The 14433-nt window shown below is 45.6% G+C and overlaps 1 protein-coding gene across 2 annotated transcripts; it reads right to left on the minus strand.

Moving 5' to 3' along the window:
• Positions 1-612: 612 nt before the first annotated feature.
• On the minus strand, positions 613-14062 carry pcdh12 (protocadherin 12). Of its 2 annotated transcripts, none has more exons than XM_086101549.1 (5): positions 10896-14062; positions 7125-7216; positions 6497-6648; positions 3841-3996; positions 613-2685 (listed from the first exon to the last, which is right to left on the minus strand). In XM_086101549.1, the coding sequence occupies exons 1-5, from the start codon at positions 13713-13715 to the stop codon at positions 2459-2461; spliced, it is 3447 nt and encodes a 1148-aa protein (XP_085957675.1). In that variant the 5' UTR covers positions 13716-14062; the 3' UTR covers positions 613-2458. The 2 variants fall into 2 exon arrangements, with proteins under 2 accessions (XP_085957675.1, XP_085957666.1); XM_086101540.1 differs by having other exon boundaries at positions 7125-7219.
• Between the last annotated feature and the right edge of the window lie 371 nt (positions 14063-14433).

Consider the following 14433-nt stretch of genomic DNA (forward strand, 5'->3'; position numbering starts at 1 on the left):
GTTGTTCTTATTGTGTGTGTGTTGTTGTTGTTGTTTTTTATTGTGTTGTCATTGTTACTCTGGTGGTTGTTGTTGCTTTTGTTTTTGGTGTTGTTGTAATGACCGTAGTTGCTTTTGTCACTGCTGCCCATTTTGTAATCTTTTCAATGTTTTTGTTGTGTCCTGTTTGGTGTTTTCTTTGGTTGTCATTGTGGTTGTTTTGTATGGATGTCCCAATCACGATCCAATTTTTCACAATTTAATGGACGTGAAAGTACCGGTAGATGGATGCCTATTTTGTTGTCTCGATGGTACCACTTTTGTGTTTGTTGTTCATGTTGTCACTGTGGGTGTTTGACTTTGTTGTCATTATGATTGCGCTTGTTTATGTCGTTTCTCATTTTGTTGTCGTCAGTGTATCTTTTGTCATCGCCAGTTTTGGCTTTATTGCCGCTCCATTTCGTTACCACTGTCATCCTTGTAACTCAAAGTTGCCGAGCTCGTAGAATTTCGAATACAAAAGGACTTTCCATGTCCGTAGGTTGTAATTGCGACTAATGGCCAATAGAGGGGGCCAGTGCACCTAGCAAACATGCTATTTCACGTGTACGCAAACACAAACAGACGTCAGGGTTTGAACGTGAGCTTCATTTTATTTGGAAAGAAAAGTACATGTGTAACAAGGAGCCAAAATTATGTACAGAGCGCTTTTTCTACCATAGTTTGTCACACTTTCAAGTCTGCTCATGCAATGTGGTCAACATGTGTTCTCAGCAGGTGAACACCAGACATGCTGCCCCCATATACATCGACCCCCATATCCGTACACCCCCACATACATAAGGTAGACCTCGCTTAATGAGCCATTCGCAAATATAAAACAGTCTGGTGGCCATTGGCCTCCCCCCATTTATTTGCCATCAAAGCTACTTCCTTTCTCCCATTTCCTGTTTCCCCCTCTTCATTGTTTCCACCCAGCGACCTTCTCGTGACAACTTGTCTTCTTCATTTTCCTCTTTTGAGTATAAAGCCTAATTTGATTCAGTGTTGACACAAGACAAGATTGGATTCCCTTAAAACACCATTCAATTGTCAGTGCAATCAACGTTTGACATTACCAAAAAAAAAGAGTCATAAATGCCACATTTCATCTTTTTACAACGAAACTGTGCTTCTTGCTTTTCGGTATGACGATTTTGTCTGTCATTGTGCTACGGTGGCCCAGGAGTACAAACAAAATGACGAAATGAAACTTAAAATACAAAATGTGAACCACCCAAAACCAAATAAAATGATACTTTTTAGACAGTCTTGAGTTGGGAATTCTTACTTTACAATGTAAATGCCTGTTTTGACTTTTTTGTTTTGTTTTGTTCATGGACTCCCCTTATTCAAAACTCCAGTTTTTGTTTAAATCCATCCCCCTGGAGCCACTTTGACTGATCAACATGAAATTTGGTAGGCATGTCTGTCATAAGATGGCCTGTAAAAAAGTCTCAAAAAAATACCTGAAGAGATACAGGTAGGCAGACATTTTGGTTTTCAAACAGCCATTTTAAGGCCTTTTTTTCCCCAGACTACAGAGCCGAGCAAAATGTTTTGGTCATTGCAGGTGGGCGCAGCATGACGTCGAAGTTTCATGATTAACGTCGGAAATTTAGGAAATCAACCCAACAAACTCAGACCTAATGTCTTGTTTGTGATGATTGTCTCACTCTGAAGAGACTCACAGACCTCCCAGACTGACTGAAATTTATCTAACTCTGTATACTTCGTAAAAGCGTTTCACATTTTGTTTTCATCCATCCATCCATTTTCCGAACCGCTTGATCCTCACTAGGGTCGCGGGGGGTGCTGGAGCCTATCCCAGCCGTCTTCGGGCAGTAGGCAGGGGACACCCTGAATCAGTTGCCAGCCAATCGCAGGGCACACAGAGACGAACAACCATCCACGCCCACACTCACACCTAGGGACAATTTAGAGCGTCCAATCAGCCTGCCATGCATGTTTTTGGAACGTGGGAGGAAACCGGAGCACCCGGAGAAAACCCACGCAGGCCCGGGGAGAACATGCAAACTCCACACAGGGAGGCCGCAGCTGGAATCGAACCCGGTACCTCTGCACTGTGAAGCCGACGTGCTAACCACTGGACTACCAGGATTTTGTTTTCATTTATTTGTAATGTTGTCATTTATACTTGTAGACACTATTGTGTTGCTCCAGACTACCTGAACTGCTATAAATGCAGCGAAACAAACAGAACAATTCAAACAGGTCCAATTGACAACAGTCAAGGAAAATTTCGGCAATGTAGGCATTATTTGGACACGGTGTGCGTTGTTTTTTTTGTTTTGTTTTTTGTGTTTTACATTCCTGTTTGGAAATGTTGCAGTCAAGCAAGGACAAATGACTTAATAGTTTAAATTACAGAGCAAATGATAGTACATAACACTCGCTGTGATTTCTTTGGTTTCCAGTGTCAAAAGTGTCCAGGCTGTGGGGGCAGGCCTCTCATTTGGCTGCTAGTAGCGGGCGTAGCGCTATCCGCTTCCAACGAGCGTCGATACGCCGAAGACAGCCGGTAGAGGACGTCGGCTCGAGGGCCCGGGTGGGCATCGGCTTTCTGCGTCATCAGCATCTCGAAGAGCGTGCTGACCTCTGAGAGCAAGGCCCCGCCCAGTGGGCTGTCCTTGTCTGGGGTTTTTCCTGAGAGAGGTAACGAGAGCTTGTGAGTTGTCTCAAAACATTTGAAAATGCATTCATGGATGTGTTCAGTCGTTTCTGGCCCTCATCATTGACAATCTTAAAACGATACAGTATTGTGAAAATGGACAAAATGACTATAAAATGGCTGCTTCAAAGGAAAAAGGAAGATAGTCTTTTCAGACTTTTTGTGAGGAAAAAGGAAGATAGTCTTTTCAGACTTTTTGTGACTTTTTTTGTGGGACCACTTGTGATAAAGATGTCAACCAAACTTCATATTGTTCTGGAAAACTCAACTTTGAGAGCCGAATTTAAAAAATAATCAGGATCCAGGGGCTGGCCGCTTGGAAAAGACCCCTAAAATGGTTGTTTCAAACCAATATGGAAAATGTTGTGTCTTCTCCGGCTTGTCTTCTTGAGACTTTGTTGTAGGTCTTCTCGTGACATATGTGAGCAGCAAATTTCATGTTGCTTTGTACATTTTGTTTTGCAGGCTGAATTGCCCCCCGGCCTCCCCAAAAAAATCTTCGCGTAAAGAATGTCTCGAAAAGAACCCTAAAATGACCACATCAAACCAAAAGTTATTTTTTGTTTTGTTTTGTTCTTTTATGGCTTGTTGAGATTTTTTTTTTTTACAAGTGTCTACCTACACATGATCGACATGCCTATCAAAGTTGCATAACTCTGACGGTGGTGGTTGGATTTTCAAAATAAATTCCAGGGGCGAACATGCTTGAAAATGACCCCAAAAATGGCTATTTTATTTCAGGCATTGCTTTCTTGTGGCTTTTTGTGGGTCAAGTCCCAATAGATATGCCAACCAAATGGAATCATTTTCAGTGAAACAAGGTGAGGGGGATCAATTTTAAAATAGGCGTGAATGGCCAAAATGCCCATTAAATGGCTCCTTCAAAACCAAATTTTTGACCTCTTGAATGTTTTGGTGCATGCCTTCCTGACCTTTTTGTGGGTTTACTCATGAAAGACATACGTTCCCAATCTTATGTTGCCCTGTGAAACTGCTAATGGGGGCTAAGGTTTTAAAATAAATTCTCAGGGTGGCGATTGAGTCAATACATCTTTCTAGCTGAATGGTTAAAAAGATCATCAAACCGCATTAAGTGACATCATGACAGAGAAAAATTTCTGTTGCAGTACCGAAAGTGGAGAAGGACGACGAGGAGTCCAAGGCGTGACGCGGCATCAGCTCGCTATCAGAGGATGGAGGCTCGTTGGGCATGAAGACGTTGTCGTGGTAATCTCCCGACAGAGTCACAGACAGACGCGCCATCCACGACGGGTCACTGATGTCTTCTGTAAGAACACGTGTGTCACGGTATCGCTGTTTTTGTGATGGCGGATTTCTCTACGCTTCCTGTTTGTGTTGTCACAGCCTTGAATTCTTTCACGAACATGAGAAAAGTGAACTTGAGAAAGTCAATGTACAGGAAATGTTTGTTTTGATCTGGAATTGTCCTGTCGAGATCCTTCATCAGTTCTTGGTCTCGTCCTTCTTTTGATGTACGTCTTATTCCATTCCTGCCTGTCCTGTTCTCCCCTTGTCCTAACATATCAGTGTTCTAGTTCTGCTTTTTATATTTATTCTTGTACTTCTTTTGTCCTGTTTTTTTTCTATCTGGGCCTGACTTGCTCTGGTCCTGTCTGTCTCTGCTCAAGTTCATACCTTGCCTGTCCTGTTCTTTTCCCGTATTGCTCTTGCCTATTTATGTTCCTGTCCCTGTCCTTCTTCCTCTGTCTTCTTTGCCTTGTCCTTCCTTTTCTGGACTGGTTTTGCTTGTTTCTCAATGCAGTTCCTCTTTTTGTGGTTGTTCATCCCTGCCTTTCCTTCTCAGTCAGTGTTCTGTTCTGTCTTCATTGTTGCTCTTCTTCTGTCCTGTCCATTTAGGACTTGCTTGAGTTCTTTTTTTTTTTCGCTCTTCTGTTGTGTTGTTTTTGTTCTAGTTTGGACCTTGGCTCTTCTGTTCCTTTTCCTTGCCTGTTCTTGTGTTGCTCCTGATTTTTTCTGTTCTTGTAGTCCTGTTATGACCATCTTTCTGTCCTATTCTCTTTTTCTGTGAGTGTTTCTTGTTCTTTTGTTCTGGCCACATCTGTTCGTCTGTCTTGCTCCTGTTAATGTGATCAAGCTTTTGTCTGCTTTTTTTGTTTGATTTTTACTTGACAAGTTTTCTCTATTAATGTCAGGTGTTAAAAGTACATTTCAAGTGTTGGTTGACAATAAAAGGAGACGTAAACAACAAATGAAACGTTTCAAATGGCAAACAGTTGAACAACAGAAGTCGCCTCAGGTGTAGTTTCAAAAAAGAAGTCAAACAATCTCAGTCAGACACATGCAAGCCATTAGTAGGCGCGCGCACCCACACACACACACGCACACACACACAAGCAGTAGTTGGGGATCTGGCGCCCACTCAGTTGAGCCCCTTCTTTCCTGTCTTTGTTTCAGAAGTTTAAATCCTCTTGAAAAGCTTTTAAAGTTTCAGCTGGGAACAGAAACAGTGAACTGTACACTTAGAACGTTTGTATCACAGCACTGGTTTGGATCTGTGTGCAATTTTACAGTATACAGTATTTGAATGAAAAAGTGATGATTGTGTTTCTTTAAGAGAGAGATTGGTAAACAGTCCATCATTTGTCTATTTGTGGCCTGATACTGGATGGCGACCATTCATTGACTTAAAAAAAAAATTGTTTTTTGTTATTTTTTTTTTGACCGACTCGATTTTTACTTTACTTGTTTTTGGACTTCAGCCGAAATGTGAAAAGTTGTTTTTGGAATTGTTTTTGCGTGATTGATTTGGTTCACATTTTCAGGAGTTTAAAAATGGTTTTGCATGTTGACCTCATATTCAATTTTTACTGGATTTGACTTGTTCCTCAACTTCATATTTCGAAACAATTCCTGGAATGAAGATTGAACACTCCAAATTGTCCCTAGGTGTGGGTGTGGGCGCGAATGGTTGTTCGTTTCTGTGTGCCCTACAATTGGCTGGCAACTGGTTCAGGGTGTCTCCCGCCTACTGCCCGAAGACGGCTGGGATAGGCTCCAGCACCCCCCGCAACCCTAGTGAGGATAAAAGCGGTTCGGAAAATGAATGAATGAATGAAATGATTTCTTTATTATTTGGCGATTAATTTGGTTCTTAACATGTTTTCTTGGTTCAAATTTATTTCCATAGTGGTGTTTGACTTAGCTCTCTTATTTGTATTTAACTTTGTTAACTTTGTTTAAAAAAAAAAAAAATCCCCTCGTTGTTTTTTTACTGTCTCGATTCTTAACTCCAGCTCACCCGTGACTCTGCCAACCAAACCTCAACTGTACAGAAGTTGGGGAAATTGCATTAATTCATTACTCCTCCTCTTGAAGTGAAACCAAATCTCCACCCCGCAGGAGGAAAAAGAAAAAAGTCAAAGGGCCCAAAAATAAAAAAAAGAGCACTGGAATGTTGGCGACGGAATCAAAGGTTCCACACGAGCAGGCGCGCGCACACACACACACACACAGTGTTTATCGAGGGGGGGTGTTGGTTTTGGTGGTATTACCCTCTGTAAGGGGCCTCAAGCCTCAGACCACCACAATAGTAGGAAGACACACACACATGCACGTGTGCGTCACCATGACCCACAAACACACTTAAAATGTCAACACAAAAAATGTGTGGGTGGCATGTTAAGGACAAAAGAAGTTAAACATTCCATAAGTAGCGAATCAGATGAAATAATCTGCTGCAAAAGGAAAGAATAATATCGTCGTGCCTCAACATTTGAGTCCCTTCACTTGTGTGCGTGGGCATACCAGTTTGGTTGAGCAGGTCGTGCAATCCCTCCTCAAGTTGGGGGTCGACGGGTGAGTCCCTCCCCACCTCCCAGTCCATGTCGCCCGCCTCGCTCTCTCCGTGCCCGCTGTCCTTGGTGCTCTGCCAGTCAGAACAGTCCTGACCTGTGTACCTGCATGCACACACGTAACAAAAATACATCACTGAAGATGCGGCTTTGTCTAGTTTTTGCTCAAATTCAAGTATCGGATGACGGCCCGCGTCCTGTATGACATGTGACTTCCTGTTTATCTGTTCCGTTTATTTCAGGCATGGAAGGTCTCTCACATACGCGCACACACACACACACACGATCATGGGTCTCCATTAAGCTCCCAGTGTTGTACTGCATCATACTGGGAGCTGTTCCTAATGATTTGACCACTTTCTCCAGTTTCATGCAACGGTCAAAATATTAGGAACACCCTACCACTCCCTCCCCCTCCAAAGTCAACCATTCCTAAAAGTTCATGTTTGCACTCATGGGGGGTGTGGGGGGGGGGGGGGACAAATTGATTTGTGAACTTGATGTCCATTCAATGTACTCTGTGCTTTTTTTTTTTTTTTTTTGTGGACAGACGAAGAAGATGAGAAAGGATGCAGACTGACCTTGCGGCAGCTCGGTGAGAGTATTTGTTTCCGCGGAAGTTGGTCCGAGGCTGCAGCTGACCTTGACGGAGGAGCGACAGCAGCTGAGAAATCTGCTGCACGACAACACGGATGAAAATTAAATTCAAGTCCATCAACAACAAAGTAAAAGGCTGAACTGGCCATCTGCTGTACAGGGTGTATGCCCGGTGGGCCGGCGTCTTGAGGAAGCAGCCCATTAATCCAAATACAATCCGGACGGCAAATTTAACCAATCAACATCAGTGGCAGAGCAACGTGGTAGCCAGAGGTGGTCCGAAACTATGTCTGAATCCAAATTTCATACGACTCTGACTTTAGAATAGTGCATTTGGCTCTTGTATTGTCCTTCCTATCCATTATTTTCAAACAACGTAGCTGAGAAGTCATTGTTCATCATACCATCCACAGTCATCATTTCGACAAAAGAGATAAATCATTAAAAAGCTCAGTCAAGGGCAGCGTTTAGAATTATGAAGGATTTGTTTTTGTCCTTGTGCTCTTTAGATATGATTTGAATGAATGGGCCATTAATTAGTTTCTACTGTTCAGATTACATATTATGTATACAGTGTAGCTGCTATCTTTCTTAGCTGTGTGTGTTTAATGCACAGCATGTTTGCATGCATATTTGCAGTGAGGATTGAGAGGAAGAAATTTCATCTACTGTATGCTGCATGTCATACGTAAGCATGTTTGACAATAAAGTTGACCTTGACCTTCATGGCAGTATGCAAAAAAGGTGTGGGCTCTGATTGGCAAATCTCATTATCTAGTAAATTAAACTCGGAAAAACGTAGCCGATTTTATTTTATATTTTATATTGTGTGTGTGATGACGTAACCAAGTCATGACTCCTGACTTCTACTTATTCCTGTCTGTCATGTGACACGCAGGACATTGTGTCTTTTATACAGTGAAGTCATGTGATGTGGAAGTCCTGTAAGTCATAGCATGTATGCAAGTCGTGTGACATGGACAAGTGGTGGCCTGTGTTGGTCACGTGACACGTGGCAGTCACATAAGTCATGGCATGTGCGCAAATGTAAGTGACTTGAGGCTTGGAAGTCATGTATGTAAATCATGTGACGTAAGTGGCATATAAGGTCTTTGACGCGTGGAAGTCGATATGTACCGACGTGTGAGTCACAATAAAATAACGCCAACCAACCACACAGTGAGAGTGTGTGATTTTAGCATTATGGGAGAAGCAGCTGCTGGTGTCTGTCTCACACACACACACACACACACACACACACACACACACACACACACACACACACACACGCACACACCAGTGAAGGTTAATCTATCAACGTGTGCATGCGTGTGTGTAGATGTATATACGACTTGGTGTGTTTTTGCACGTGCGTTTTGCAGGAAGTGACCTTCACATTAAAAAAAAAAAGTCTATTCTTTTCTGGCTGCCTTCCTTCCAGGATGGGCGCTGAAATGTGCGTGTGTGTGCATGTGTGTGTGCGCAACAGGCAAGTTCCTCTCCAAGTCAGAGGGAGGAGGCCGACGTCCGAAGCGGTACTGGTGCCAAGTGGGCCACGGAGGCGGGTGAGGACTGATGCATGTTGGGTAGAAACGCTGACTGCTTCCTTTCCCTCAAAGTGATGAATGGGTGAATAAATGACAGCTTGACCGATCACCCTCTGATGTACCATGAAGGCAACGTGAAAGGGGCCACAGGTACTGCTACTCAGGGCTGCCTACTTACCACACCTACTGACGACTACGATTGACCATAAACTTGCCACGCATGTTTTTGGAATGTGAAAGGAAACCGGAGTACCCGCAGAAAACCCACACAGGCATGGGGAGAACATGTAAACTCCACACAGGAAGGCCAGAGCCAGAATCGAACCCTGAATCTCTGCACTGTGAGGCAGACGCGCTAACCAGTCAACCACTGAGCTGCCCTAGACACAACCTGAATGCCGTAAAATCTTTTGCAGCAAAAAAATTTTTTTCTTTGCAAAGCAGAACGATGGTGTCGTTTTACACATGCGCTCACTCGAGCGCACACGCACACAGACACACACATTCATTGTGCATTGATATGTGATCTTTGAGTTGAAAGCAGCATCTCTGGAGGCAGATGACACTGACGAATGATACACCGGCGCGTGAATACGCTTTCTGCTTTTGGCAGTCACACTCATCACTCACCGAACACGCACACAGACGCACTGCTTTTTTTTTTCTTCCAGGCTCCTGTTTGATGACTTACTCTGGCAGTGGTGTGTGTACGCGTGCATGTGTTCCTCCCAATTCTCTAATGGACTTCACTTCAGATTAATTTCAAAGCCTGCGGGGGAGGGCAAGAGAGGACGGCAAGGCAGCAAGTGGGGGCTCTAGTTAATTAGCGACACGCTAACTGTAAGCACATGTTGAATCCTAAGTGATCACACATTGGCAATGGCGGGCGAACACAATTAATGCAGAGGAGAAAGAGAGAGTAAATAAGGCATTAAAAAGACATTGTGGAGATGGAGGGAAATCATTAATGCAAAGTTACTGGAGCCTTAATCACATCCAGTTGGAATGAAGACGGAAATCATGTGACGGATGGAAGTCACATAACTGTTTGTAATTCGTGTCATCCATTGTTGCTCAGAAGCAGTCGAGGGTTTACGGCACACATTCATCCAGACAACAAACCGAGTGAAACGCATCATTAGCATTAGCATCTTAGCACGTTAGGCACGAACTTCTTTTGCCCCTTCTGGATATGATATGCTGTATGGAAGTCATGTGATGTGTGAGAGTAAATCATTTGACATTTAAGTCTCGTCACATATGCAAATCATGTGACACACGTAAGTCACATGCTGTCAAGATGAGTTGAGTGGCTTGTGGAAATTGTGTGACATACAGAAAATCATACAGGTCGTCTTCTCTTGTGTGCTATGGAGAAAAAAAATCTGCGACCCTATGCAGGGGGTGGACTGTAATATCTTTTTTGTTCCGGTAAGTCATATCATGTGGCGCGTTTAAGTCACACAATGTCATGTTCCGGTTTGTGACCAACAGGTGGCACTGTGGGGCTTTTCCCTGCAGCTGCGCACCTGTTGGTCGTTAGGTAATTAGTGGCTTTAAAAGGACTCCCAGCATGAGCACTCATTGTCGGGTCATTGTTTGCTCTTGGCTGCTGTCATGTTTGTTTGTTTGTCGTGTTTAGGTCATGTTTCCGTTATTGATAGTTTTGAGCTTCAGTCATGGTTTTTGTTTGATACTTTGGACTTTGTTTGTTTAGGAGTTAGTTTTGTGATTTATCAATACACTTCTTCAAATACACCCTGCTCCTCCCTCTTGCCTGCTTTTTGGGGTCCACCACCACCTCGTTACGTGACACGTGACACAATGTACTGAAAATCATGAAGCATATGAGAGCCATATTTGTAAATCTCACATATGTACACCGTGTCATGTGTAGTAGCTTATTTCAGTCATGCAACATGTATGAATCGTGCTGTGTCATGTGAGTTACGGAAGTGATTGTTTTTGTATGTAAGTCATGCCATGTAATTAATGTCACTCATGTTAGCCAAGCGACGTCATGTATGTAAATCAAGTGATATACCCGTATGTACATCATTTGCTATATGTAACTCATATCATGCATGTAAATCAGGTTATGTATATGATGTTTGATTTCATCATGTGATGTGACATATAATGTACATTTTGACATGGTGGGATCCACCTCACCAGAAGGTGCCGCACAAAAAACGTTTGAGGACTCACCTGCACTTCTGGGGAGGCCGACGAGAATTCAATAGAGTCGGCGAAGGCTGCCATGGACAGTCGCACCAGATTCCGGAGCATCTGTTGCTTTTCCGCGTCGCTGGACTCGCGACCCTCTGATGTCTTGGGCCTTCTGAGAGTCGCCTGAGGTGTCGAAGCTGCCGTCTCCGCCGTCTTCCGCTTCACCGTGCTCGAATGGGATCCTGAAGACGACGTTGACGACTGGTTTCTTGCCTTGCGAAGTGTACAATAGGAAGTCACCGGCGTCAGAGGCAAGGTGGGGTCCAGTTGGATGTGTGCAGGTTTTCGTAGAGTCCTGCCATGAAGGACATCGCCCTCGAGGTGTGTTTGGGAATGGAAGCTCGAGTTCATCATCAGTGGCGTCAACTCTAAGACCTTCTCCGTGGGTTGGTCATGCGACGGGGTGAGTGGCGTCTTTTCACTGTCCTCCAGAACGATCTCCTCTTTGTGGTCCCTCATTACGGGAATTAGCTGAATGTCCGACTTTCTGATGTTCTTCTGTGGACGGCGCGGATGGCACGTGTATGTGGATTCAGCCTGCCTGCAGTTGTAGGCCCGGTACTCCCTTTTGTCGGGTCTGCAGAAGGTTGTGACCGAGGCGATGGCGAGAAGTAGCAGAAGACACGTCGCCCCCAAGCAGATGGCCAGCATCATGGTGAAACTGAACCGCCCCCGGTCCCCAGTGGATGAGTTCTTCAAGTGATCCTTGAGGTTGATGAAAGTCACCTCCAGTGTGGCCTTGGTGGCTAGGCTGGGGGTCCCCATGTCAGAGACAGAAATGTCCACCTTCACTGTTTTCCCGATGAGTTGGGTGGCGTTGGTGGTGTTGACAAATAATTGACCCGTGGCCTGATCTAACCAGAAGAGGGGGTTGCCATCGGTGATGAAGTATTGGAGTTGTCCGTTCAGTCCCGAGTCGGAATCTTCAGCCTTTATGGTGGAGGCAAGAAATCCGTCAAATCCCTGTGGGACTGAGTGCTCGGTGGGCAAAGCGGTCAATCCTTCCTCACCCTTGCTACCCAGCTCCGTTACAATGATCCCATGATCCGCATTGATGGGAACACTGAGCTGAGCCACGCCCTGTTTGGGCCGCGGATCTTTGATGACCGGGTAGTTGTCATTCACATCCTGGATGTCAATTTGCACCGTGGCTGTGGTCCTAAGAGGCGGGTGACCCTGGTCCACAGCCTCCACCAGGAATAAATATGAGTGGTACTCTTCATAGTCCAGCGGCTGAACGACGCTGACAACACCGCTGGTTGGGTGGATGGAGAAAGGCTGGGTGGGAGACTTTATGTCGCTGGAGTTGTAAAGGTAGTACAAAACTTTGCCGCTGAGCTCCAAGTCTGTGTCATGCGCTTGGACCTTGAGGGCTTGGTAGCCTGCGACATTGTTCTCCTTGAATGAGGCTTTGTAGACCTCTGAGGAAAACACCGGCGTATTGTCGTTCTCATCCAAAACCAGGACAGGCAGGTGTTTCACGCAGGTCAATGGCGGATCTCCGTAATCCCGCGCCACCAGTGTGATATTATAGTCCATCACTTTCTCTCGATCCAAGACACCCGCAGTTACGATCATATAATTTTCACCGGGGATCTTTTTGATATGGAAGGGGGAACCGTGTTGCATCATAGCCGTCACTTTCCCGTTTTCTCCAGAGTCTGCATCCGAAACCCTCACCAAAGCCAGGAAGGTGTCTACTGGCGCCCCTTCAAGCACCGTCGCAGCTGGAGAGCTGGGATGAGTCCAGGTCATGTGGATCCTCGGGGCGTTGTCGTTGACATCCACAAGCTTGACATGGAGCTTGCAGTGTGAGGGAATGGAGTTGGGTCCGCGATCGCGGGCCTGTACCACCACTTCATGAGAGGTGTGGGCCTCGTAGTCCAGAGGAGCTCTGATGCTCACAGCGCCACTCTGTGGATCCACGAAGAAGAGCCTCTGAACGTCAGGATGTGAGTGCTTACTCAGCGAGTATTCCACCTCCCCGTTGGCACCCTGGTCGGGGTCCGTGGCTCTTAGATGGATGATCATTGTCCCACGTTCTGTGTCCTCAGGTATCTCCACCATGGGGGCGCTGTCTTCAAAGGTAGGACTGTTATCATTGGAGTCTAGAATATAAACACGAATTAAAGCACTCCCAGACCTCGGCGGGTTCCCTTTGTCCCACCCGGTCAAGGTGAGCTCGACGGATCCTTGAACTTCCCGATCCAATTCTTTGATCACGACCAGCTCCGCCTGTTTGGTGCCACCCAGCGCAGAAGTCACATCTAGCGCAAAATGCTGGTTGACGGACAACGTGTATGTCTGAATTCCATTGGGTCCTGCATCTGGATCCACCGCGCATTCCAGCGGAATCCTCATCCGTAATCCGGCCGTCTCCGAGATCTCCAACTCCTGGACGGGACTGGCAAAGCTGGGGCTATTGTCATTCAGGTCCATCACCTCCACGTGAACCCGCAGGCAGTGCACCGCCCCACTCTTCCTGTACAGGACACTAAAGGCCACTTCGCACTCGTCTGCACCGCGACACAGCTCCTCCCGGTCCAAACGGCCCTGGGTGGAGACCTCACCATCTCCGGCATTGATGGCAAAAGGAAGGGCCCACCCATGCTCCACAACCTGGAAGTTTTCCAGAGGACCCACCTGGTCCATTTGCCAGAGGTCGTCCACCAGCCGGCCCACCCGGGTTCCCGCAGGTTGCTCTTCCCAGACGCGGTACTGGATGGTGATGGACGATGGCTCGGAGCAGCCAGCCCTCCAGCCCACGTTCAGAACCACAAGGAGTTGAAGAAGAAACATGACGAAGATGGCTACTGACGACTCAACATTAAAAAAAAAAAAGAAATCAAATCAAAGTGACAATCAAATCATTTTTCCAGTTCGAAAACAAAAGGTTACGTTTTGGGAGAAAAGGTTAGATTCAGGTATCCGTCCAGCGTGCTCAAAGTCGATAACAACAATTTGTGATAAAATCCTCAAAAATGAGCTCAGACTAAAAGTGAGCATCAGATCATTTTTTCCAGTTGTAAAACAAAAAAAAAGTTGGTTTTCCAGGTTTATTTTCACTCCAGGAGCAAATCATCATGCCGATTATGATCCCCGCTGGCATTGCTCACTCCAACAGCTGCTCCCACCATCTCGCCGCGCACTTCATCATCCTCCTCACCGCTGGAAAGTTTTTTTCTCGACTGAGGAAGTTTGGAAGTGAGTACACACATGCTACAGGCTTGGCCAATGGGAAAGCAGGTGGGAAGGGTGGTATGCAAATGAATCCCAGACAAGCAGGAGGACAATCCCCCCAAACCTCCCGTCTGGAGGAAACCTGACACCCGGTTGCAGTCTCTTCCCGACCTGAGGATGATTCCAAAAGTTTTCTGTGTGGCGTGAAGGCGACTCATGGACATTGCCGGTGGTTTCGGGTGTTATGTTCATGTGGTGGCAGTTTAAATTTGTCGACAAGTGACACATTTGTTACATTCACAGGGGTACAATTATAGCTTTCAGACTCTATTCGCAG

The sequence above is a fragment of the Hippocampus guttulatus genome, chromosome 2 (genome assembly GCF_054856545.1).
Source record: "Hippocampus guttulatus isolate MCC_2025c chromosome 2, RoL_Hgut_1.0, whole genome shotgun sequence".
Taxonomy (NCBI): Eukaryota; Metazoa; Chordata; class Actinopteri; order Syngnathiformes; family Syngnathidae; genus Hippocampus; species Hippocampus guttulatus.

Coding starts and splice junctions, on each gene's coding strand:
- pcdh12 (XM_086101540.1), bottom strand. CDS start 13,715: ATGTTTCTTCTTCAACTCCTTGTGGTTCTGAACGTGGGCTGGAGGGCT. Junction 7,220..10,895: donor CGGCCTCCCCAGAAGTGCAG/GTGAGTCCTCAA, acceptor GTTGTCGTGCAG/CAGATTTCTCAGCTGCTGTC. Junction 6,649..7,124: donor TCTCACCGAGCTGCCGCAAG/GTCAGTCTGCAT, acceptor GTGTGCATGCAG/GTACACAGGTCAGGACTGTT.